Source organism: Pogona vitticeps, chromosome 1, assembly GCF_051106095.1.
Source record: "Pogona vitticeps strain Pit_001003342236 chromosome 1, PviZW2.1, whole genome shotgun sequence".
NCBI classification, from domain to species: domain Eukaryota; kingdom Metazoa; phylum Chordata; class Lepidosauria; order Squamata; family Agamidae; genus Pogona; species Pogona vitticeps.
This window is the reverse complement of record NC_135783.1, coordinates 20,981,202-21,006,843: the sequence shown is the minus strand read 5'-3', so window position 1 is coordinate 21,006,843 and position 25,642 is coordinate 20,981,202. Positions and strand designations below refer to the sequence as shown.

At 40.6% G+C, this 25,642-nt stretch overlaps 1 protein-coding gene across 3 annotated transcripts in view; it reads right to left on the bottom strand.

The window, feature by feature from the left end:
- Nucleotides 1–25,642, bottom strand: part of TTBK1 (tau tubulin kinase 1) — a 126,802-nt gene that overhangs the window by 3,161 nt on the left and 97,999 nt on the right. For all 3 annotated transcript variants that reach the window (XM_072989176.2, XM_078382903.1, XM_072989182.2), the window contains one exon: nucleotides 630–2,245. In XM_072989176.2, the coding sequence (XP_072845277.2) occupies nucleotides 630–2,245 (1,616 nt within the window). The remainder of the gene's footprint in view (nucleotides 1–629; nucleotides 2,246–25,642) is intronic.

Here is a 25,642-nt window from a genome sequence, read left to right as displayed (position 1 = left end):
GTCTGAATGCATTGCACACCACTCCCAGATTTCCAATATGGAGGAGTTTGCAACTTCAGTAAATACATAAATAAAGTGGAGCTTAAGACTCTTGCTTGACAAATAGCAACTACACTGAGAACTGAAAGCTACAGTGCCCTAGTTGCTGAATATCCCAGTGGCATTTCCCTCCCATTGCTGAAAGGGAATTTGACTAAGCTATAAAACAGAAGAATGAAAACGTCTAGAAGCTTCAATACTGTCCCTTTCCCCAGGACTTTAGATGACACCCTCTCCGGACCTCTCCCATGAGCCCCCACCTGGTCACTTCTGTTTTTTTGTTGTTGTTTTTTTGGGAGGGGGGAAGAAAGGCTTCCCAGCCTAGAGACAGGTCTGAAGGGACTAAAGCCAATGTTCTCCTAAAAGGCACAACTGGCCATTTGGGGATCAATTTTCCCCCAAGCGGACATGGAGGCAGCCTGATCCCTGCTCTTACACCATGTGTAATATTATCTGACATTTAAACCCTCCCCCCCTTCCCTTGTGCACACATGCGGCCACTAAGCCTTTATGAAGGCTGTCTTCACCAAATGAGGGGTAGTTAGCTGCCTCAAATTGCTTGGCCTCTATTTCAGAAAAGACAGGTGTACCTGTTTGTCACATCCATGTCACCTGGACTGCTACTCAGTGCTGGTGGTGGAAGAGTCACAGGGCTTCCACATTTCAGTTCTGTCATAGGTGGTTTCACAGGCACAATGGGGCGAGGGATTCTGCTCTTCACACTTAAGCCTCTCTCCTCTGTCTTAAGGAGGGGAAACTTTTCCTGACTCCCCGTCTTCCTTGGGGTAAAGTCATCTGAGTCATGGGTGTCCTCCTCGGAGCCAGTGGCTGACAAGGTTTCTGAAGCCCGTCGCCTCTCGTCACTGGAGGAAGCAGAGGACGAAGCTCCTGAAGCTAACCTGAGCAGACGGTTTTGCCTTTTCTCCATCACCAGGCGGGCCAAATCCTGCTGTTTCAATCTCTTGTACAGCCTCTCTTTACCAGAGTGTGAGGCTGAAAGATCTGAGCCAGTGTCTTCTTCAGAGAGCAAGACAGGAATTCGGCTTCTGTACCTGATGCTCAGAGGTTTCTTGGGACTTGTCCTTGGAACCTCTGGAAGCAGTTCTACTTGTTTAAGAGATTCTGTGGCACAAAAATGATTTTCAAGTCCAGGCTCCTCTGAAATTAGCTTATCAGCTTCTTGTATATCTGACTCAGGGACAGGTTTGCCTTTAATGTCCAGTTCTTCTTCTTCTTCTGTTTTACTAACACCATTGAGAAGCAGGACCTGCTCCCCTGCAGTTTCAGAGGTGGTTTCAATATGGTTCACAGAAAGAGCACAGCTTTCCATCTCTCCTCCATCAAGGGCTGAATTCACACTCCCATTTTCTACCAGCACCTGATTTTCATTTAGCTCTTCTTCAATGATGACCTCTTCAAACTGCCCTGGAGTCGGGTATTCCTCATGCCTCATCAGCTGGCCACCGGAAGACATGATGTTCAAATGGGTCTTTTCAGCTATATGAACAAATGTGCGCTCAACTTTGGTAAAAGGAGAAGAAGCTGTGGCCACAGCAGTGGGAGGCTTTGGTTCTGACTTGAGGATGGAGGACAATGTTCCTGGTTCAGATACATCCAGTTGGCTTCCCATTGGTTGTGGTTTCTCACTTTGAGGAGTCAATGCAGCGAGAGTCCCAAGATCAACATCAGGAGGCAAATCTGCATTCATAGGAGACTTCTTTATATCACCTGGTGAAAAGAGAACTAATGTTTTTGAGCCCTCCTCAAGTTCCAAGTCTCCTTCTGCTGCAGATGCTCGGCCCTTGGACTCCTTCTGGTCATCAGCCAAAAGGGTAGATGGAGCTCCTTCCTGACTGCGCTCAGTACTTTTCTGGCTCACGTCACTGCTTGAATCACTATGCATGTCAAGCTCGTCTCCTAATTCACCAACAGCCTCCTCCTCCTCTTCCTCCTCCTCTTCTTCTTCCTCCTCCTCTTCCTCGTCCTCCTCCTCTTTGCATCTTCCATTTGCCATTTCCAGATGGGCTATGGGTGGTTTGCACGGGGCAGTTAAGACAACATTTGAGAAATCCACCTTCTTCACACGCTGGAGGATCCTGGATCTTTCCCTGTTTTCTGACACATCCCTTTTGAAATCTTTGTAAGGCAAACTTAAAGGCACCACCTTGGGGAGACCATTCATTTCAAAAGGCTTCAGTGTGAACACCTAGAACAAGACATTTTAAAACACGGTTATCCAGAAGAACACAGAGACTACAAGAAAAACGGTGTGGCACCTTGAATTGGTTTAATCACCATCTCTTCAGCAGATTTAATTATAGCTAAAGAAGACCAATGATTGAGAATCTTTTCTCCTGTTAAGGGTCACATTTCCTATGGAACAATCTGTTTAGGAGTGCATGTCAACACTAGGTAGAGCTGAAACCTGTAGTGGGCAGGGCCAGAACCCAAACGAGGTGGGGATCCTTATTTTTTATTTTTTTTCTGATACACCATCTTTTCTCTCTTTTCCTCTCTAACAACCAGACTGCTGGAGGAGAAACAGACCCCTCTTTTCAGAAGTCTCAACTGATTGCTCACACAGGTCTTTTGAAATTATGACTAGAGCTTCATGCCCCGTGACACAGGTTGCCCATCCTGATCCAGACAAATCATGATACCATAAGAAATAACCCCTAGAGGTAAGAATCACACTATCTATGAATATAACTACTATATAAAAATAGTGTGTGTTCAGATACAATGGAGGGTACATTACCACATGGTACTAAATCTTTTCACTGAAAGCCCAACAGTGTCTTCTGGGATGTCCGAGGAGCAGTTCGTTGAATTTCCCCCTCATTCTTTTTTAGTGCCTCATCTTGGCTATCCAGCTATAATATTAATAGGAAAGAATGAAAGGCAACTGCCTCTTATTAAGATCAGCCCACTACTGCTAAAGACAAGCAAGAGGCAACACCCTTTCCTCACTTCCTGCTTGTGTGATGTCTGATGAACACACCTAAGAGGTAACAATGCCAAAACCTATTATTCAGTTAAGGCATCAGCAGACTTGTGGATCATAATGCAAACCCAAATAAATTGTAGCTGAAAAAAGGTACATGTGAAAAGGGGAAAGAATCAGGAAGCATTTCCTTTTTTGGACTGCAGCTTCCAAAATCTCCCAGCCAACATGGTCAGTAATGGGAGAATTCTAGAAGCTGTCATTCAAAAAAGTTTCACGGCTCTGAAAAGAGGACAGATGATGCTGTGAAAGTAACAACTCATAAGGTACACAGTAGTTCACAACACCATGAACAGGAGGTCTCATGAAGTACAGCGTGAAGAAAGAAGGATACAGTATAGAATGTCTTCACCCAACACAGTTACGGAATTCACTACTATACGATATAGTCATGTCCAGAAAAGTCAGAAAAGAGTTTTAAAAGGGTACTAGACAAATTCGCACAGCTCAGTGGTTTAGGTCTCTGGCTGCAGAGCCAGAAGTTGGGAGTTTGATTCCCCTCTGTGCCTTCTAGAAGGGGGCTGGACTCCTGGTACTGCTGTTTGGAGTACTTTGAACATTGCTCGTGTCTTCCTGCTGTGTGATTCCTTAGAGCTAGCTGGACCTTTACTAGCTGCTACTGCATGTGATAGAAAGTTGGCTGGCATGGTCCCCTCCCCCACTGCTGTTGCTTAATGGCCATTGCCAGCTGTTTAATTCAGGGTCCAAGAGGGTTGCCGGAACATACTTTTTCTTCCACAAAGAGACAAACCTGTAGTGAAACAGCTTGCTGGCCAGGGCCAACAGACCAAGAAAAAAAATGCTGTTCTTCTATGGATCCTCCCATTCACTTAGATTGTCCCCTCATTATGCCCTCTGTCATGCCAATCAAGCCCTGGGACATTGGGAACACATGGCTAAGGATGGCTATCTTCCCACCAAAGACCCGTGTTGCACTTTCAAAACTTCAGAGGACATAGATTTCACAGATAACGTCCCACTTTTCTTTGTTGTTAAAAATGCAAGCTTCTGCAACCAGGTCTGGGAATGAGTTAATTCTAGCTGGACTTACCTACACAGAATAAATTTGCCTAATCAAGAAAGATAAAGGAAACTAAAAGCAGAAAGACTATTTTTCCTTTGTTAATGCCATTGTTCATTCCCCTATGTTTAATAAAAATACAGAAGTAGCCCCTGAAGTGTTTTGTGTTGAGCATGTGTTTCATTGCAGCAGTGGTTGTGCCGACAAAATGGGAGAAATGGATTATGCAGGCAGCATGTAGCATGGGTTTCACAAACGCCCAGACCCTGCATCCCAACCAAAAAGATAGAAGCAACCTGCATTTCAGGGCTCTTATGAATACCCACATAACTAATTGACATTCTACTTCTGATCTCTTTGCCCTGAGGGAACAATGAAGAGAATGCCAAGAAGTTTGTGCCATAAACTCCTAATCTAAGAAAACTGTTAACAATTCCCAAGGGAACACAGACAAGAAAACCCACCAAGTTAGCCCATGAAAGAATTTTTAAGAATTAAGAAGAGTGTTGTAACAATCCCTTTCTAACCTTCCCTACCTAACAGGTCTGTATCCTGAGGTTCAGGATAAGGAGCAGACCCAACTAGCCCTTGAAGGGATCACTGATGACCTGAGAAGACTGTTGGGTCAAACCTTCCCGCACTTCCCCTGCTTCAGGCCTCTATGATTAATCAGAATATTAGCAAACAATTTACTGTATCTTCTTTTCATCCCTTCCTGAAAGTCCACTGCATAGATAAAGGGAGGGACACCCTTTAAGGGAATTTCTTCATATGCTACTCCACCTATGTATGTTGGGATAAGACAGTCACAAGCAGCCACGTGGTCACGCTTCCTTTTATCTGTGCCAAATTTATGGTTGTTTTTTAAATCAGAAGAGGGTAGGAAAATGAAATATTCCTCACATATGACATATTTTGTTCTTGGGGGCTTGGGGATGATGCTGGGAGTGGTATTCAGAAAAATAGACTACACAGAAAACCAAGGTCATACAAATAGCTTGTATTCCTGGAAAATAGAGAATCAGCGACCTTTACCGGCCATATGGTTCTGCCCAACCTCCAGAAATGTTTTTTTTTTCCAAAAAACCGAAACAAAACACTGCACACTTACATTTACTTGTACCTAAAAATTGTGCTGCTGTTCAGTTGTTGCTGTTTATTAAAAATCCTCTGAGCTTGACAAAGCCATGGGGGGGGGGGAAACCCACAAAAACAGAAGAGACAGAAATTTTGATCATGATCACAATATCATGTAGATGACTGTAAAAAGTGAGCATAAGCGAGTGAACTAATAGGAGTGATTGCACAATAAGCATTCACTGTAGAGGTGTCTACAATTATGGGTGTGTCTCTTTTAAAAAAACAAACACCTCCAACTCCCAGAATTCTTCAAGAATTTCCTAGGCAGAATTGCAGGAATTTCAACCCATGATACATACCTACAGACACCTATGCTTCACTCACCTGGAGCAGGGCCGGCCCCAGAGGTTTCTGAGGCCCATGTTTTTAGTTGTTAATGTACAAAAATGAAACTGGCCTGGAGGTTGCTAGGAGGTCTTGGCCATCCCTGGAGGTACAATTCTTTTGGACTATACCCCTATAGAGTCTAACAGGCAGTGGGATTACTGGTCCAGTAGCCCCCACAACACACTGTGCTGAAACCTGGAGTTTTAGTGTGTTAATTACAAAACACCAGTAGACTAAATCAAGGTCTAATTTTTGCTATTCTTTGCTTGTAGTCTCACCACGTACTCTATTCTTTAAAACTGAATTTTTCATTGCAGGCAAGGAGAAAAGAAAGCCCTATTCAGCCTTTATACCATGAAACAGAACAGACCTGAATGAGCACAACACATCTGGAGTGATGGAAAAAGATCAGCCCGCTTTTGCAATTAGCAGCACTTGCAGGACAAAGAATTGTAGACACTTTGGGAACTAGGCTCTATCTTGGGCAGCATAGAACTATCAGAATGACTTCTGCTTTGCACTATAATCAACTACAGCTGGGAAAGTAGGGAATGTATATGGTGAGGCCCCTTTACCAAAAAGTCATCAATTTTATACACCTCTGAGCAAAGTAAGTTTGACATGAAGGTTTTCACTGAATGTTGTTTATGCTTCAAATAGTACTCTGAATTATTGTTACTAGGCAATCTGATCGAGGTTTGGAGTTGCATGCTTCATGTTGGAGAGCACTACACTAAAAGGTTTTTCAGATGTTATTTTAGACAGGTCAAAATCTTTCTGGGCCTGCTTGTACAGAAAATATGAGTGCCGCTCCTAATGTGTATTCAGCCACAATTTCATTGCTATGGCTATTAATAAGAAAAGGTGGTCCTCAGTTCTTGTTCTGGTCCAGGACCTACATCTGAATTTATTTATCTTTATATGTGCTTCATGTTATGACCAGATTCTGTAAATTATAGCCCCCATCTGACTCACATCTGGTGTAAATGGGATCCTGAGTGTCTTAGGAAGATGTAAAATCTTGGGATATTTCCTTTCACACAACTACCAGCTCAGGGTACTCACCTGTTATGAGATGGTCAATGGTAGGTGTTGGCTTTGGGAAAAATGACAAAAGGAGACCTATGAAGAAATATGAGATCTGGACTACACTGTTACTTCTTTGTTTAATATCAAGAACTGCACTAGCTCTGTATCACAGAATCATAGGATGTCAAGGTAAATTTACAGGCCTGAGCAGAATAAAGTATATTAATAAGCAGCCATAATGAACAGATGTGTAGAAACGGAGTCATGATGACTCAGCAGTGCTGACTCATGCATGATGCAACACATAATGTGATTGGACACAAGCAGATGTGTGCGTGTGTGCGTGTGCGTGTGTATGTGTGTGTGTGAAACTGTACAGTTGATGTAGCTTCCTGCTTTGTGATGAATGCTACCTGTTATGTTGCCAGACTGAACTGCTGTAAATATCCTGTAAATACACGCTGGTGGTGGTGAAGCTGCTGGTATGTGCGTGAGTTATTCTGGACTACCTGGACTAATCAATACTCTGCTAAATCTACTAAATATGCTATTTTTGTGTTTTTGCGCTAACATAATGTTGGAAGGTTCCTATAAGGCCATGGGTCCAACCTGCTGCTCAATGCAGGAATCCAAACAAAAGTATATCTGACAGATGCTTGTCTAAGTTTTTCTTGAATGCCTCCATCGTTGGAGTGCTCACCACCTCCTGGGGTAATTGGTTCCATCACTGTACTGCTCTAACAGTTAAGATTTTGTTCCTGATATTCAGCAGAAATTGACTTCATGTAACTTGAACCCATTATTACATGTCCTGCATTCTGGGATGACTGAGAACAGATCTCAGTCATTTTCTGTTATCCACTAAAAACAACTGAATTCCTATTTTGTCTTTCTTTGAACCAAAACTTTCTCTCCTTTGCCATGCCCAATATCACCCAATTTCAACAACCAACATCATAAGAAGCTACTTTATACCAGACAATATACTGATCTAGTTTGTTATCATATACTCTAACTGATGATACCGTAGCTCTCAAAATTCTCACACAAGTAAGATAATGAACATGATGAATCATTGTGCTCAGGGAACTGGAGGGGGAATAACAGAGAGTGGAGATATATTTGCGAAGGCTTTCACAGCCGGGATCTAATGGTTGTTATGGGTTTTTCGGGCTCCTTGGCCGTGTTCTGAAGGTTGTTCTTCCTAATGTTTCACCAGATGCCAGCCACAGAGACTGGCGAAACGTTAGGAAGAACAACCTTCAGAACACGGCCAAAGAGCCCGAAAAACCCACAAGAACCAGAGGGGAGAGATTGACAAGAGCAATACTTCTTGGGCTTGCGCTGTGAGTAACCACAAGCGCAGCTGATGCACCTGTTTTGTGGCTCATGCTTGCCTCTCTTGCATTTGTGGGTGTACCTACACTTTTCCAGCAATGAACTGCTCCACCATCTTTCACTCCAATAACACAGAAATTTTTCAACTTGTTAAATTTTTGGGATCAGAATGCTGTACTTCTCTGGTATCCACCCCAGAAATTAGATTTTACACTGTGAATAAATATTTCTAAGGAACCTGTTGTGGCTGTGTGCACAAGAGAGCACTTTGGGAAATATTAATCCCTGTGATGTCCTCTGCCATATTTCTGTGGTTAGTTGTGCCCTCACCCGATGAGAGTGACACATTAAGGGCACCCAAGACAGTAAGTATATTGAGTTTGCTGCTACTGTTAGTCTCAGTATGTTGTCATGCTTGGACTCTTTTGCTCCATAGTGTGAGTCCATATAGGAGGTATCCTGTCCCACCAAAAAGGATAAGAGAGAGGATAACAGCTACAGCACAGGACTCTCATCACCTGTTTTCTCTCACTATAAATAAGGAAGCATCTCCCCACAAAGTGCCGATCAGAAAATTGCTACCTTCATCCCAATTCTTGGGGAAAATAAACCACTATCTCCATCTCTCTTTGTCCTAGATCCACTAAGGAAGTCAAGAAGGGAAAGTAAGGAGAACAACATAACAACACAGAGGCCACACAAAGCACCAAAAAACCTCTGTTATCCTGACCAGACAAAAGGGAAGATCTAGAAGAGCAAGGTTTCTTTCTGTTAAATTCATGAGTAAATACTGTCCACCCCAAGGAGAAGATCCTAGGAAAAGGCAACCTTCTGACAATTTATAGGAGAAAGTTCTCCACAAATAGAGATGTCTATGTACCATTCAACAACCATGCTTCTATATGAATCTAAAAGCCACAGAATATGAAGGGAGTATCTCAGTTTCAGTGAAGGTCAAACTCAAAAAAAACAAGCATCACAAAATTCTGCCTTTGATTCTTTAATAAGGTTTTGGTAGTATACAAGCTTTCTTTTCCGATTGTCTGGATTAACATACATGGATTTAAAAAAGGCACAAAATCCATTGCACAGCTTCAGTTTAGTTTTTGTTTCTTCTTTTTTTTAAAAGATGAAGTTGCTTGTTAATTGTGATTTCAAGTGTAGGATTTTACAGTACTCTGCAGCATTTACAGCGTGTTCTACATACAAGTAATTCAGTGCATGCTTTTATACAGGAGACAGAATTCAAATTCTCTCTCACCATTAGTCTCTCTATATACACAAATAATACAGTGCTTTTATTCCAAAAAAAAGCTTCAGGGATTTTTTGTTCTTCTCACATGCTTGGTGCGCCCAGGAGAATAGTGCAAGCATATTATACAATGTTATTGCGGTACAAAAAGGCGAAGGGAAGGAAAGGCGTTCGGGATGTTACCTTGGGTTCTAACAGGGAATACACACGAAGAATAAAAAAAGGCTCAGGGAAAACAAACTTTTGAACCCCTTCACATAAATTGGTCCTTCCAGAATAATTCGTCCTATTACTTGATAAAGTTATAACTAGGAATTCTACCAAAAAGAAGGGTTCCAGGGCTTCTTTAGCTTTGATGCTGTGGTAAGAGCACTGCTGCTCTATATCTTTATCTTTCTGCAACATTTCCAAGATTATTCCAGCTCCTGGGGTTTTCATTAAAAAGGACTTCTTTGATATTAAGAATCATCTCCCTGTGTATCCTCCCCCCGCCAGACTTCAAAATTGATGTTTTGGAAAAAAAAAAGATAAAAATGTACTGCCACAACAGCCAGATGCAAAGCTAGTGCACCTACATCTTTTAACTGCTGGCTTGTGCACTTCTTTTCCAGAGTGAATTCACAGAATCAGAAGGAACCATGCAGGTAATCTATTCTAATTACTCATTAAGTGCAAGACCTATAAATACAGGATGTAATTACAGCATCTGTGAAAGAAGGCTGTGCAGCATTTGCTTAAATTTCTTCAGAAACAGGGAATCCACTTTCTCCAGGAGAACCCTATTTCACTGTTAAATCACTTTTAAGACGTTTCTCCAAGTGTTTAGCTAAAACCTACTTACTTGCATTTTCCACCAACTGGTTCTACTCCTGCCCTACAGAACAGCAAATATTCACCGCAGAGCCAACATAAGGTGTGAACATGTGTAGATATTGAGAAGAAATTTTATTCCAGAGAAGAAATAAATGATCCCTCAACCTGTGCCCAAGCTCCCCACTGCAGTTAAAGAGTTTGGCTCCTCTGTATACACAGTGACTCTGTGAAATGGCAAAGGCTATAGTTCTATGCACATCAAATTCAAAGGAAATCCCATTGAACTCAATGGGAATTATCTCAATCCATACCTATGAACAGAACAGAAACAGAAGTTGTTAAACTCTGCACCTCTTTATAATACTGTGAACTGATGAAATCACACTTGATCCAGCAATGGACAGAAGCAGTAGGGCTGTAGCTCAGGACAGGGGAAGACAATTATGACCCTCCAGAAATTTTTGAACTCAGCTCCCATAATCCTTTATGCTAGCTAGGTCTCATCATGTTGTAGCTCAAGAACATCTGGATGTGCATAAGTGCCCAAATCTGCTTTAGGAGATAAGGCAAAGGAAGAATATGCCAGTCCCTGAGGATGAGGGTGATTATGATTATGCAATGGTGGTATGGGACACTGGAAAGCCTGAGGAACAGGAAAAAATAGTCATCAAACTGTCTTTAGGCATCGGAAACAGAAAGAGGCCTTAGCCCCGAGAAATGTAGCTGACAAGCCATCCCATAACATTTCAGTATTCTTTAGAAAAGGATTGTATAATCTGGGCTTTAGCATATCCTGGAAACAGGAATACTCTCTGCCAGCGGAATATGATATTAAGAAAAAATGAGAGATCTTTTATACCCCTGGATTTGGAAGTCTTGTAAATCTTGTATGAGAGCTGCTTTGTGAAATATAAAGACACAAATGTCCTTCAGAAGAAGCATCTCTGTGGTTTCAATGTGCTAGTTCCCACCATTTGAGTATTCTGAATGCCAGTGCTATGGCATATAGATGCATTATAATTTGCAAATACAATTTATTTCATTATTGGCTTCAGCATGAGCTGATGTGGTAGCACATCTGGAAGGCAATATCTTGTTCTCTTAGTTCATACCTTGAAAACAGAAATTGTCCTACCAAAAGACAACTACTGCCCCTTCATTCTCTGCTAAAGAGACCCACATTACTTGTAGTAGGGAATAACAGCTCTGAGGGTTGCACAGACCTGGCAATTCCTGGCAATTCTTGGTTATCTGTCAGTCATATACAAGACAGTATCCTGTTTCACAAGTTATGTGGAGTAACTTGGTTTTGAGGCATTAAACTCTTAGAACCCCCATCAGATTACAGTGACACCCAGGGATCCATGTCTACCTGGGGAAGTTTTTGGGAGCTGCAGATTGTAACAGAAAATGCTTTATTACTTGAAAATTGCTATTACTGGTCTGGTAATGTGACCAGGACCAGCATTAATTATTTCCAAGTATTAAAGAGTTCTCTCTCTCATTTCCTGGCTTGCAGAGGCTTCCCCAGGTTGAAGGGTGTCAGGAAATTACAAGGCTTGGAATAGAAGAAATTGACATCTTAGACTGAATGTATAAAGGAAGCTGTTAATCAGCCATATTGTACAGCTGTGTATAAAGTTGAGTCATGCTGACTAGGCAGAAGGCTGATGTAATTATTATGAGATCACCTAAGATGAGGTAAAAGGGACATGGTGGCGCTGCGGACTAAACCGCAGAAGCCTGTGCTGCAGGGTCAGAAGACCAAGCAGTCGTAAGATCAAATCCACGCGACGGAGTGAGCGCCCATCGCTTGTCCCAGCTCCCGCCAACCTAGTGGTTCGAAAGTATGCAAATGCGAGTAGATAAATAGGGACCACCTCGGTGGGAAGGTAACAGTGTTCCGTGTCTAAGTCGCACTGGCCATGTGACCACGGAATATTGTCTTCGGACAAACGCTGGCTCTATGGCTTGGAAACGGGGATGAGCACCGCCCCCTAGAGTCGAACACGACTGGACAAAAATTGTCAAGGGGAACCTTTACCTTTACCTTTAAGATGAGGTAATGTCACCTGATTGATCATATGTACCATATAGTGTACATAGGAACACACATGTGCTGTGGAAAGTTGGAGTTGCTAGAGGACATGCTGCTGGAATACTTTGTGAAGACTGTATATATGTAATATAAGCTTTGAAAAAGAATCTGTTGTCTTGTGTTTTTCTTCTCTGTGAGGACCTTGGAGGCTGGTTGTAACCCTGGTTTCTTCAGTGCACCCCAAGAAATACTTGACAAAGGGGATCCCTAAGAATCCCTGGAACCTGAGGGAAGAGGAAGCTTTTAAAGCCCCTTAAACAGCCATGGCATGGCCACATGCTATGATATCATACAAGTTATGCCTTGTAGGTTGTAAAACAGGAAGCTAGCCATTGGCTTACAGCAGACCAGCTACAACTTAAGCACTCCTCAGCAGGAATCCGAAGTGCTGAAACTACAGCCAACTGGATTTGTCCTTACTGAATCACACCAAACCTCATTAACAGTTCTTCTGTCTCTGTCCTAGGAAGAAAAAGGAAGCAGCAAACAGTCTGTCAAACAGGAAGCAGCAAACATTAAATTTTTCCTGGTATAGTTACAGTGCTCACAATGAATCTAACCTTGCTATCCTCAGGAAGGACCAAACTGAAGGAGCAAGTATGTATCCCATGAGCATCCTTCTTATTCCACTGTTAACATGAAGCAGCTTTTCAATGTGTATGCAATTCATGTTGGCAGATCACCCATCTGCACTTGCAATGAAGTGTTGATAAGGAAGCTCTTTGATTTCTTATAAAGAAGATATAATTAAGCCAGGTGCACAGAGGTGATGGGGCCCAACAGAAAACACAACACAGAGTAAAAAAATAAACCATACCACAAGTTTGTATCTGAGTGTTAAGTTGCATGCAGGTGAATGCAGAATGGAGATCAATTTTCAATCTCCAGGTTACATGGTTTAGCAGCTTGTTTTTAAAAAAGTACATTCATTAGAAGATAGATTTTTCAATGGTTTGAGTAGTACAAAGAAGGAGGAATTTCAATACATCTGATGGAGTTAGAAACATTTTCTATAAACATCATGTTTGTGCTGTCTTGTGGAACTGCTAATGCAGACCTAAATGTTATAGTGACCCCAATAGAGATTAAATGGTAGAAGGAGTGTAACATGGAAAAGAGCTAGAACACTGACCAGTTGTTATCTTACTAGGCAACGTTACAAAAAAGAACACCCTGCCAGATTCAAATGTTGTGTGGTAATACAACATCTGATAACTCTCAAGTCAAGGTGCCATATAGCTTCAGTCAAGCACTCTTGTACACTCAAAGACAGCTGCACAGAGAATAGGGTGCAAGTGATACAAGACAGTGCAAGAGCAAAATTATGATTGCCTAGGTCCTAGGAGGTCTTCAAAGCTATCAGCTCTAATATGCTGATGCAAAGGGAATCCACTTGACTTGAAGCCAGATCCAGTGGGAAGGTGCACTACAACAGCAGCGCCTCACAGGATGGGGCTCAAGGATTTTAACACCAACTAATGTGTGCCCTACTTCCAGCACTAGGAGACAGCAGCATCATAAGGGATACAGAGGTTAGACTGATCTACATGCCACACATACAGTTCCAGTTTGCTGCTTCAGGAAAATTGCCAAAATGGCTTTTCACCTATTTGACTGAATAGTTTTCCTTGAAATGCTAAACAAACAAACAAACAAACAGCTTAATAGACTAAGAAATTGTCTTTTCAAAATATTTTTCGAACAATAAAAGTTTGCAACAGCACTGTAATAAAGTGTGAGCCATCAGTTGCTGTTTATAGATCTCATACATCAAGCTGAGCAGCAGATGATCTTGCAATAAAGCAAAATGACCATCATGCTAATATGAAAAGGAGAATATTATTTGGTGTTTAAAATGACTTGCATTTCCATAACCTACCAATACCCATTTGCCACTCACATGATAATGATAAAGGAGAAAGTTAAATGAAAAGCAGCCAATTCAGGGATGGAAAAGATACTCATATTCTCAAGGGAAAGGAAAGTCTATACTGGAAGTGTTCTGATGCAAGTACTTTCATTGTGAGCTTTTTTCCCACAGGTGCTGCCTTTTCACATTGGAATGACATAATTACAAATATAAGAAGACGAACAATGACCAAATGTAAACATGTCAGTTCAAGTAGCAAGCTTAAGGTGCCTGCTATTTACCGTATTTATAGGTTTGTGCAAAGCAGCTGTTTAAAATAAGTTGGGGCACTTTCAAATTTTTGCAGAGTGTAGGAACAGTAGTGAGCCATGTGAAATGGTGTTAAAGGAAAAACATGTTGTGCAAGGAAAAACACAGCACCAAAACAGCAGAGAAAAGAAGGATAGAAAGTCCAATGCTTGGTAAGAGAAAACTAGATAATGATTCATATATGCTGATATGTTTCAGAATAATGTCTTACAGGACAGACTCTAGACTTGCTGAGCGTGTTATATATGATGATAGCTGGAAGGAACTGCTGTTAGATCTGCAGCTGATGCTGTCTGTGCATCCTATACTTCTAGTTTGCAAATATTGAAAATTACTCTGAAATATGTCAGCATGCTAGTAGTCATTCTAGTTTCTCTTTCTTAGCATGGGGTATTTTGCCTTTTTTCTCATGTCTATCCACAAATACCATTTACTCACAAATTGGTGCGGAAGCATGGCTTAGAATAGAAAACACTGTCCACTGTGCTGTTTAGTACAGTATAGGATAGGGACAGGAATTGCATGGAAGATATAGTCTTTGCTGCTGTGAAACTTGGAAATTAATCCAGGACACAATTTAGGGTGAAGGGTGGACTATACTCATTGTTATGTAGTGTCCAGGGACATGACTTGCAAGAAATTGGGGTACATAAATATGTGCTGCGCATTTGTGAATATATACATTCTTCGGGAAGAAAAGAGCTGTACTTATCAAACACAGAAACAGCAAATTATGAAATTCATATATTTGCTGGGAGGTAACATTTTGATTTTTAAAGAGCTTCAACACATTTAGGCTAGACAGCAATCCATTCTTACAAGTTCATTTCATTTTTTTTCCACAACCTTCACAACCAACCAACCAACATGGGCAATCAAGAGAACAAACAAGAGAAACTAACAATAATGACAGATGAAGGAAGCACCGTCAAAATTCATTGAGAGAGGCATGACGCAGCATGAATTATCATGCCAGCTTCAAAAACTCACACAGAAAGGTTTACTGTTGGAAAGCTCAGCCTATTTCACACCAAGGAAATAAAATCACCATTTCATGGAACCATGACAGTTCACAGTAGTGGATCTGTGGAGCAGTTTCATAAACACATAAAACAAAGATTCTGATCTTCTTTGGACTGAAATAAACCTGGGATGCTACCCTCTCCATTAGAATAGCATCCCCAGGATCCTGCATGCACTTCAACTTGCATTCCTCTTCCTTACATCCTCCTTACAACATCAAATTCACTCCCATTCCACAGCTTATCACAAACTGATTTATAGCTTCATAGGGTAGTTGAATCAAACTGCCCTACACTTCTATTAGATGTGGAGACATTTCAACAGCAAAACAAGGTTTTTTAAAAATATATATGTGTTGTATGTGTATATGTGTGTGTGTGTGTGTGTGTAATGGAGCAGCTATGTTAAAAATAAATACTATGTATATATGTGTATACATACACACACACATACATACACAGAGATGTGTACATATATTTGTAAAGCACTTTAGAGCATTTGGGATGAAATATACACCAGGAAGGTAATATATTATCATATATACTGTACATCGTACATAGGAATTGCCTGCCTGTTGTCTTGCAAGCCAATCCCAAACTATTGGCTAAACTGCTGTGAAACTGTGGAATATTCATAAACATTCCAATTTCTGAGAAACAAGTATTTTTCAAATGATGATCATAACCAGAGCTATAAAGGAAATGAAAGGTTCTCTGGGAACAAAAACTCCGCAAAGAATTACAGGAAAAGAGCTTTGAGCTACTGGTGTGCAGCGGGAACAGAGAGACAATACAGCTGCATTAAAAAAGCTATTAAAAGCAAAGTAGCTGGAATAAGAGAAACAGAAATTGTAACACAACGAGAAGCTAAGGGGAGGAAAGTGAGGTAAAAATTATTGCTATATGGAATCTCTGTGAAAGGTTTAGCAACAAAAAGAATCTTGAGCTACTGAGAGATGTGGAGAAGATAACTAGAATGATGATGTTGTTATGAAGCTCTGAAAACGGGAAGACTGAGAAGGCCATGAAGCTAATTTCTTGTACCAAGTAGAAAATGGTCTTTCACAGAGCAGTGGTCTTTCACAGGACAATGTTCTCTCTCATAAAATAAAATCTGGACAATTTTCTACAAAAGTTCATACGAGGAGAAATTAATATATTTCATTGATTTCTGCCATTTTGAGACAGAAACAATATAATAGGACAAACTAATATCTGTGATGATGAAGAAATTTGGGGCCAAATTCAATATTAAGTCTCAGACATAACACATCCACTGAAACGTATGAGACTTGTTAATAACTAATTACACAAATCCTGTTTTCAATGGGCCCGTTCTAGCTGGGATTAACATTGGATTTAGCCTTTGGGGATTATGAGTAACAGAGTAAAAACTAATTAAAATTGTTATGTCTGTTATATTTTATCTGTTATATTCACACAATCTTGAGATCTCTGAAAAATTACTGAATGTTTATCAAGGCAAGAACAAACTTCACGGCCAAAGAGCTCGAAAAACCCACAACAACCTTTATCAAGGCTCTTGTCCTTTCCAACAGTTCTGCATGATAGCCACTGCTAGTGTGAACTTCATCATTTAGAATCAAGTTTGTGTCAGTGAGGTATTTAGAACACCTAGATCCTTGGCAGAACAAGCTATTATCTTGCAGATGAGGCTTTTAGGAACAGAGAAAGCTGCCTGGTAGACCAAATCAGACCATTATCCAGTACTATCGATGCAGGTGGGCAGCAGCTCTCCAGGGACTAAGGCAGAATTTTTTTCATAATCTGGCCTGGAGATATCAGAAAATGAACCTGTGACTTTCTGCACATAAAGCTAAATCTCTTTCAAAAATACATTGCAATGCATACTGTGTAATGATAACTTCAATCTCTAGAGCTAGCTGTATTTTCCTATGGGCTAACACTGAAGAGAATAAATCCATCATTTTAGATGAGGCATCCTTCAGTCTTGAGAGATTATGGTAACATGCTCTGTATGGAGGACTTGGAACAGCATCTAGTGTGGCTGAGAAGGCCAATTTCAGAGTGACAATCCCTTCCACACTGAAGACAAATACAATCTGTCCCCTGTCCAGCTCCCTGATTTTGCTGCTTTCATGACTGCCTCTTTGTCTTGGCCTGCTGGACAGGGTCTCTTCAAATTGGCAGAGGCCATGATGCACTGCCTGCCTCCAGGCTGAACGCTCAGATGTCAGAGTTTCCCATCTGTTCAGGTCCATTCCTAAGGCCTTCAGATCCCGCTTGCAGATATCCTTGTATCGCATCACAGATGTGTCACTATACTAAAATTTCATACCAAAATATGCAAACTGAAAAGGTTTCTAGTAGAATTAAGATTCTATTAAGCCTTTTCAAATTGTGTACTTCCTTATAATTCACAGGAGTTCCTAATTAGAGATTAGGATGAGTTGCAGTACAACTGTATAACATAGAATAACCTTCCTGAACCTGTTATCTTCAGATGCAATGGTATGCAAGTCTCATAATCTGTAAGGGCTGGGGAATGAGGAGAGTTCTGGTTTAACATAACGTGGGCAGAGGTAAAAGTTAATGGCCACAATCTTAAGGTGTATTGTTTATGCATGCATGCGCATGTACATACATACGTACATACACATGTACACACACACACCCAAAACATGTTAACAGTGAATTGGGAATAAGTCCTCTCTGATTCAAAGGGATCCTAATTTCCAAAACATATCTAAAACCTCTTTTCACTGTTCTGTTTTATAGCCTTTCAAAAGGGCTAGAAACTCTTCTCAAAAAGAGGCCACAGGTATTTATAATGATAGTTTGACTAATGTAAAACTGATCACTAAAAATGAGAAAAAATAAACTGCAAATTCTGGTGGCTAAAAAGCAGAATTAACTAGGGCGGTTATTTTGTAATTTAAAGTAAAACAACTGTATAATTGAGATGGTCTTAAGCTGATACTCAACTTCATTGTTGTTTCTTGAAAAATAAAAAATCTAGCCCTCTATCATTTCAATGTTTAGGGCTTTTTAAAATTTCAAAAAAATTTATATAGAAAGGTTGTATGGTTAAAATTTGCCTTAAGGCCAAGAAATGCTTGTTTATATTTGGAAAGTTCAGCAGCATTTTTATGGGGAGGCACTTAAAAAAATTACAATTAATTTGAGAAGACAACCATTTTTACAAGGTCTAACACAACAATTCATGTCAGGCAGCATTGAGGGAAATTGATGGGCCCCTTCAGGTATGCTGTTCAGCCAAATTTTGCCCACAAAGAATGGGGAGATGTTGCCCCCTTTCCTTTATGTTTTATTCCTCTAGAGCACCACTTCTCATTTGAGGTCTCTTGGTTCTACTGAGTTGCCTCAAATGTGCAGGGAGGAATTTGCAAGAATGTACTCTCCTTCCTATATGTACTAAAACCTACATGTTCTTTGTAATCTCCCACAAAACCTTCACAGTTACTTTTCTATAGAAAAAAAGTTTTGTGTGGGAAAGAAACCTTCCTTTGGCCCTTGAGTGGCAAATTCTGCAATGCTAAAGAAGAGGACAGGGTAGAGACCTGCACAAATGTGCATGCATTAATGTACTTGAACAGGTTCAATTTCACAGATTGCTGGAAGTTAAACAGAGCTACTATCCCACCTGACAGGCTATGACCTGACCACCTCTGTGCTTCTCCAAGGAAACAGCAATGACCCTGCCCATCCTTCTTAAGATTGATTATCTTTCATACTGGCATTTGTTGCAACAGTGGATACCACTGAACAGAAGACTGTCATCTGAAAAGTAAGACTTGTGGTCCCACATGACCTACAGGAAAAAAAAAGGTTTACTGTAACACAGCCTCTGATGGAATGGAAGTGTGAACTTCCATGCAGCTTTTTCTATTTTACTAATGTAACAAATACATGAAACCAACACTAGTAAGTTTCCACAGGGGTAGCCTGCAGTCTCTTGCAGCAAAACACCTAAGTCTTGTGGCTCTTTAAAAGTTTTATTTGGCATAGGTTTTCATTGACTGTAGCCCAAAGTGGGGTCCACAAAACCTTATGCTAAATAAAACTGGTTAGTCTTTAAAATTGTATAAGACAGTTGTTTCCACTGTAAAATTAAGGGTGAATGCAGAGCTGTTGACTCATAGCAGTAATTATAAAATTCAGTGAATATAAACAGAACTGTGAAGGGTATGGATACAACTTCTGTTTTAGTGTGAAGAAAATTTTATCTCTCTCAACTGCATGATAATTCTTGAAAACAAAGCAAAGATTCAACTAGTAATGGGGGAAAGGCAGCTTTAAAATTATATATTTAAAACATTTAAGAATGATTCAGAAACTCAGTTCTAATTCATTGACTAGTCCAAGTTCGTACTTTGATAGGAGTGATCATTTGTATCCCAGCCCTTACAATAAATGCAAAATTAAGCCCCAGAAGTCTGTAAGAGAAAGCTCCACAGCATCTTCAGTTCTAGCTCTTTCCAACTGAACTGAGTTCCTTTCATTCTTGGTGCTTCTACTATTAATAGCTTCTACTAATCATCTCAGCATCAGCACCCCCTTTTTCTGTTCAAAAGACTTGCATCCATTTGGATCATGGTAACTAAAAGTAAGAGGAATTTGGCCAGGTTTTCTGTTAAGCATTAAAGAGCCTTGCATTTATTTATAGACAGAGGAAGATATCATCCTGCTTAACATATTCCACCAGCCTTGCATTTGAGCAGGGATTTGAGGGGCTCTTGATGTCTGAGTCACTTTTGAGACATTTGAGTTTGACAAGCACTTATTTCTGATCATTTAAAGACATCCAGTCATGTTTCTAGTGCTGAACAATGGATATTGAAGTGCTGGGAAATTTTTTAAAAAGAAATCTAATGTAAAGGTGGGTGAGTGTTGCTCTACCAATCAAAATTCTCCCTTTTTATACCATCCTAATTTTAGCTATTTCATCAATTTCATGAAAATCAAAAGAAGTGTGTTTACTAAAATAAAGAGGAAAAACTAATCACTGTTTCATACCTTAAAAATAATTAGAATCCTAGAAATCTGTCAGCTTTTTCCTAATTTGCTAATACAAGGTCTGCTTAACATTAGGAATACACAAATCCAGGTCAGGTAGACAGGCATGCAGGACGGAGGTATATAAACCCCCCTGCTTCTGAAGCCAGAGAATTCACATAGTAATTATTAGGTGAGTCAAGAGAAAACATTATTGGTTTACCATTATATCGAAAAGAAGAAGAACTGCAGATGATTCTATATAAGCTGAACAGACAGAAATAGTCACAGAAGCAGAGAGAAAAAGGATGCTTGCTGTACATGGCACACAAGTTGCAGTAAAAGCACTGTGCTTTTGGCTGCAAGGGTGACTTGCAAAATATGTGACTATGAAAGCTGAAGTTTGTGATCCGAACTTCTCAGTGTGTTCAATGTGAATCAGGGTCTAGTCAAATTTGAGATGGAGGCTTTAACATGCAGTATGCTATTAATGTAGTTCAATAGACCAATCTGCTCAGACTTTTATCCTGCTTGGTTGATAGCTCTCTCCAGTATCTACACTGCCTTTTCTCATTAGTACCACTGTCACCCACCCTACACTTACTATCCTGTTGTTGCAGATTGCCACCACAGATCATTGATGTAAACCCTTTAGTGCACTATACACCCACACTATTTGCTTTCTCATCTTCAATTAGAATGCAACCTTTGGCCCAACATGTAGGAGAATATATTGGGGGGGGGAGGAGAGAGAGAGGGAGGGAGAGAAAGAGAGAGGAAGGGAAGGAGGGAGTGAGACGGAGGGAGAGAGAAAGAGAAAGGGGTGGGTTGTTGTGTGTAGTCTCTGTGTTTTTCTCTTGCAAGGGGCTTAGAAGATTACAGTACCTTTCAGGCCAAAGATGTCTAGGATTCTGTATTGCATTAAATGGTGACACACAGGGACAGGTGGCCTCTATTATTGCATTACAAAGGCTGCTGCTTTCCCCAGTGCAAGCTATGTTTTGTGTGTGAAACGGGCCCACACCTGCTGGAGCTGGGATCTGGAAATACGGAGGACAGAAGGCATGAGTCTGTGGTTTCCTGCTGTGAGGGGCATGTGCCTGCGGTGGGGCATGCGCACGGGGCTGCTCTCCGCCGAACGGCTGCGCTGTATGAAAGTGCCGCCAAGGTGAGGGTACTGTTCTGTCTCCAGGGTTGAGGAGGAGAAAACGGAGGACGCCAGTCTTCTGAGGGGGCTGTACCTCGGGAGAGAGTGCTGAGAATGCCTGTCCTCCTCCAACTGCAAAAGACCAAGAAGAGTGGAGGAAAAGGTGTCAGGCAAAGACTTGACTCGCCCCTGGTTTGTGCTGCATATGCTGCAGAAATCTTCACTGGCGGGTGGCAAACACTTTGTAAAGGGATTTAGCACTGCCTCTGGTTTTACCCCCTTGCTAGGCTAACACCCACATTATTACTTGGAGAGCTCTTTTAGGGGCAAGAAGCACACTATGTCCTACTATTACGTCTTCACAGAGGGCACATAGTCCCGTATTTCCTTCAGTAAAGTTAGGAATAAAATAACAAGTTAGGAGTGAAGACTCTTTGACTTAAGTCTTTACCTCTTTCCCACATTCCCTTGTATCCTCATCTGTCACTCCCACCCCTTGCCCATTTCAAAATGGATCATATGGTTGTATGGATACAGATCTACATGTTATTTAACTACATTTGTTAAAACAAAAGGCTGCCCATTAGATAATGCAACTATGGCAACAGGAAAATGCAAGCTTTTTACTTACTGAATAACTAAGACCCTTGGTCTAGATGGGTGGGATAAAAATCTAATAAATAAATAAATATGCTCCTTCAAATATTTTGTAAAGGAAAGTCACCCATATGGTCTTGATTGATTGGCAGCTTCTTGTGGCTGTCAAACTAACATGCTATGAACTTTAAAAGGGCATAGCATGGGCTGAAGGGTGTACACTGAACATACATTGACAAAAAATTCAACAAGTTTTATTAACATCTTGCGATGGTACCAAGAGATCTTCACACAAAGTAAAGTTGGTGTTAACACACCTGGGACATGCCCAGTACCCCTTCCCTCACATATTAACTTTACTTTATTCTGCTATTTTCCATACATACGTACATACCAAGCTACACCACTTTAAAAATCCCTGACATTTTCTTTCACACACCTGTGCTGCTAAAATTAAAGACTGATTCCTTGCCTTGCCTTCCAGTCATGAATGGTCTGAACAGATCAATCTGAAGACAAACTAAAAATGTAGGATAAAATACAACAGAAAAATAAATTGGTATGGCATTCTTTCAAGTCAGTAAACAGCAGGTATGTTAATTATTTGTCTCAGAAATAATATATGATATAAACAGTGTTCAGCTGAGTCAACAATGCAGGGAAATCTGTAATCCATGCAGGCCACAGGCAAACAGTTGGGTTTTCTGCAGTCATATTATCATTGAGCTTGAAGACCTGTTTTCTATTGTACCCCTGTGAATCCATTCAACTGCACTTCTCCTAGCCACCCAGAGTCACACGATATTCCCTCAGAATTCACAAGATTCATCTTATTTTGAGAGGCAAGAAGCATTGTAATCGAGTCTTTCTGACAGGAAAAGCTTATTTAATTGACTTCTAAAAATCTTCACAAAGATCTTGATCTTCGTTGACAATCTAGTACCCAACTACCTCGACAGAAAACAGTACTTTGTATGACTTAAAGGTCATGCACACATCCTATTTGCTGCTGTTTAAGAGACAGTCAGTTGCTCAATGATTCAGGTTAGTTTAAAAGATGCTACTGAAGGCTCAAATCAATTCTCCTACTTTCTTTCTATTTCAGGATTATTTTCTTGCAATTCAGAAGTGCCCAGCCTCACTCCACAGCACTCGGTCCTTCCAGATCTGTTATCCTTGACTGTTCCCTTGTCTTGAATTAGCCCAGTTCCTAGGCTTGTACAATTGGAACTTTCACTGCTTTGATGTCATCTGTGAGAGTGCTCTCCCCAGTACGGCTAATTCCTTGTTGCATGTAGAAACTCCTTATTGCCCCCCACTACCAACTTCTTGCTTTGCTGAAACTGACAAAGCTAGTCAATTTTACAAGACTTACTGACTTGGAGTGAGTGGTTTCAGATCTATGAGAAAAGGGACCAGGGTTTCAACCCACATCAGCCTGAGCCACACATCTCATGTGGATGAAGCCTGAAACATAATTACATAAGAACACAAGAAGAGCTCTGCTGGATCATGCCAAGAGCCCGTCTCGTTCAGCTTCCTGTATCTCACAGTGGCCCCATCACACGCCTCGAGGAGCACATGACACAACTAGATACCTGTCTCCAGATACCCCTCCCCTGCATCTGGCATTTGGAGGTACCTTCCTTTTAAGCCTGAAGATTTTACATCCCCATCCTGGCTTCTAACCTGCAATGGCTTTTTCCTCCAGAAATCTGTTCAATCCCCTTTTAAAGGCATCTAGACCAGATGCTGCCACCACATCCTGTGGCAAGGAGTTCCACAGACTAACAACACGATGGATAAAGAAATATTTTCTTTTCTTGCCTTCAATAAACAGAATACTCTTCAGTCTGCAGCAGGATTTATTAATGTTAATGTTTTAATTATTATTTTTAATATAGGATATTATTATAATATTGCCTATTTTGAATTATTTTAATGTTTTTAAAGCTTTAATATTGTTGTACAAGAGACCACTGGTAATGGTGCAGCTAAAAAAATCTTGTAAATCAATCAATCAATCAATCAATCAATCAATCAATCAATCAATCAATCAATCAATCAATCAATCAATCAATCACATTTGACTTTTTTGTAGCCACATCACGCTGTTGGCTCATATTCAGCTTGTGATCTATAACAATTCCAAGATCCTCTCACTTGTAGTATTGCTGAGACAGGTATTCCCCATCTTGCAATTGGCCATTTGGTTTCTTTTTTCTGAGGTGCAGTACTTTGCACTTATCCCTGTTAAATTCCATTCCGTTGTTTTCAGCCCAGTGCTCCAGCCTATCATGATCATTTTGAATTTTGTTTTGCGCTTTCAGGGTATTAGCTATTCCACCCAACGTTGTGTCATCCACAAATGCATTTCCTGCACTTCCTCATCCAAGTGCTTAATAAAAATGCTGAAGACCACTGGACCCAGAACAGAGCCTTGGAGTACCCTACTTGTTACCTCCTCCCAGTTGGAGAACGACCCATTAATTATGACTCTTGGAGTACTATTCTGTAGCCTATTGTGTATCCACCTGACACTTGATCTATCCAGCCCACATCTAGTTAGCTTGCTAATCAGGATATTGTAGGGCACTTGGACAAAAGCTTTGCTGAAGTCAAGATATACTATGACTACAGCATTCCTGTGTCTGTCAGGGAAAGTAAAGTTTTACCATGCGGTCATAGACCCGATTATACAAAGATAAAATACACAAAAAAGGAGATCAGATTAATCTGGCAGGACTTGTTCTTGACAAATCTGTGTTGGCTTCTAGTTGTTACTACTTTGTTTTCTAGATGCTTACATAGTAACCGTTTTAAAATTTGTTCCAGAATTTTTCCTGAGATTGATGTCAGGCTGACTCACCTGTAGTTCTTTCTTGCCCTTTTTGAAGATAGGGACAACATTAGCCCTCCTCTAATCATCTGGCACTTTACCTGTTTCCCATGATTTCAAGAAAATAATGGGCAGCAGTTCTGAAAGTTCTTCAGCCAGTTCCTTCAGTACTCTTGCAGTTCATCCGGCCCTGGAGATTTGAACTTGTTCAAGCTGTCAAGGTATTCCTTGACTATTTGTTTATCAATTTCCAGCTGCAATCCTGTCCCCTCCTACTTGCAGTTCACGTTTGTCTGGAGGTTCATAGTCTGTCCTTTGGGAAAAATTTGAGCTAAAATAGGAATTGAGCACTTCTGCCTTTTCTTTGTCATCAGTTATCATTTTTCATTTCCATTCAGTATCTGTATCACTGTCTCTTTTCATTGTCTTTTGCTTCACACATACCTGAAGAATGCTTTTTTATTGCTTTTAGTGTCTCTAGCCAATCTCAGCTCATTCTCAGCTTTTGCTCTCCTAATGTCATCCCTGCATATCCTTGCTACTTGTCTGTACTCTTCCTTGTTGACCTGGACTTCTTTCCACCTCCTATACATGTCTTTTTTTGTTTTCAGTTCCTCTCAGAGCTTTTTGTTGCACCCCCTTTTTCTTGTTGGAATTCTTTGCAGCTGTGCTTTTAGAATTTTTTTTTTAAAGAAACTCCCACCCTTCTTGGACTCCTTGTTTTTTTAGGATCTCCTGCCATGGGACTTTACTAATCCTTGTTCTGAGATTATTAAAACTGGCATTTTAAAAGTCCAGC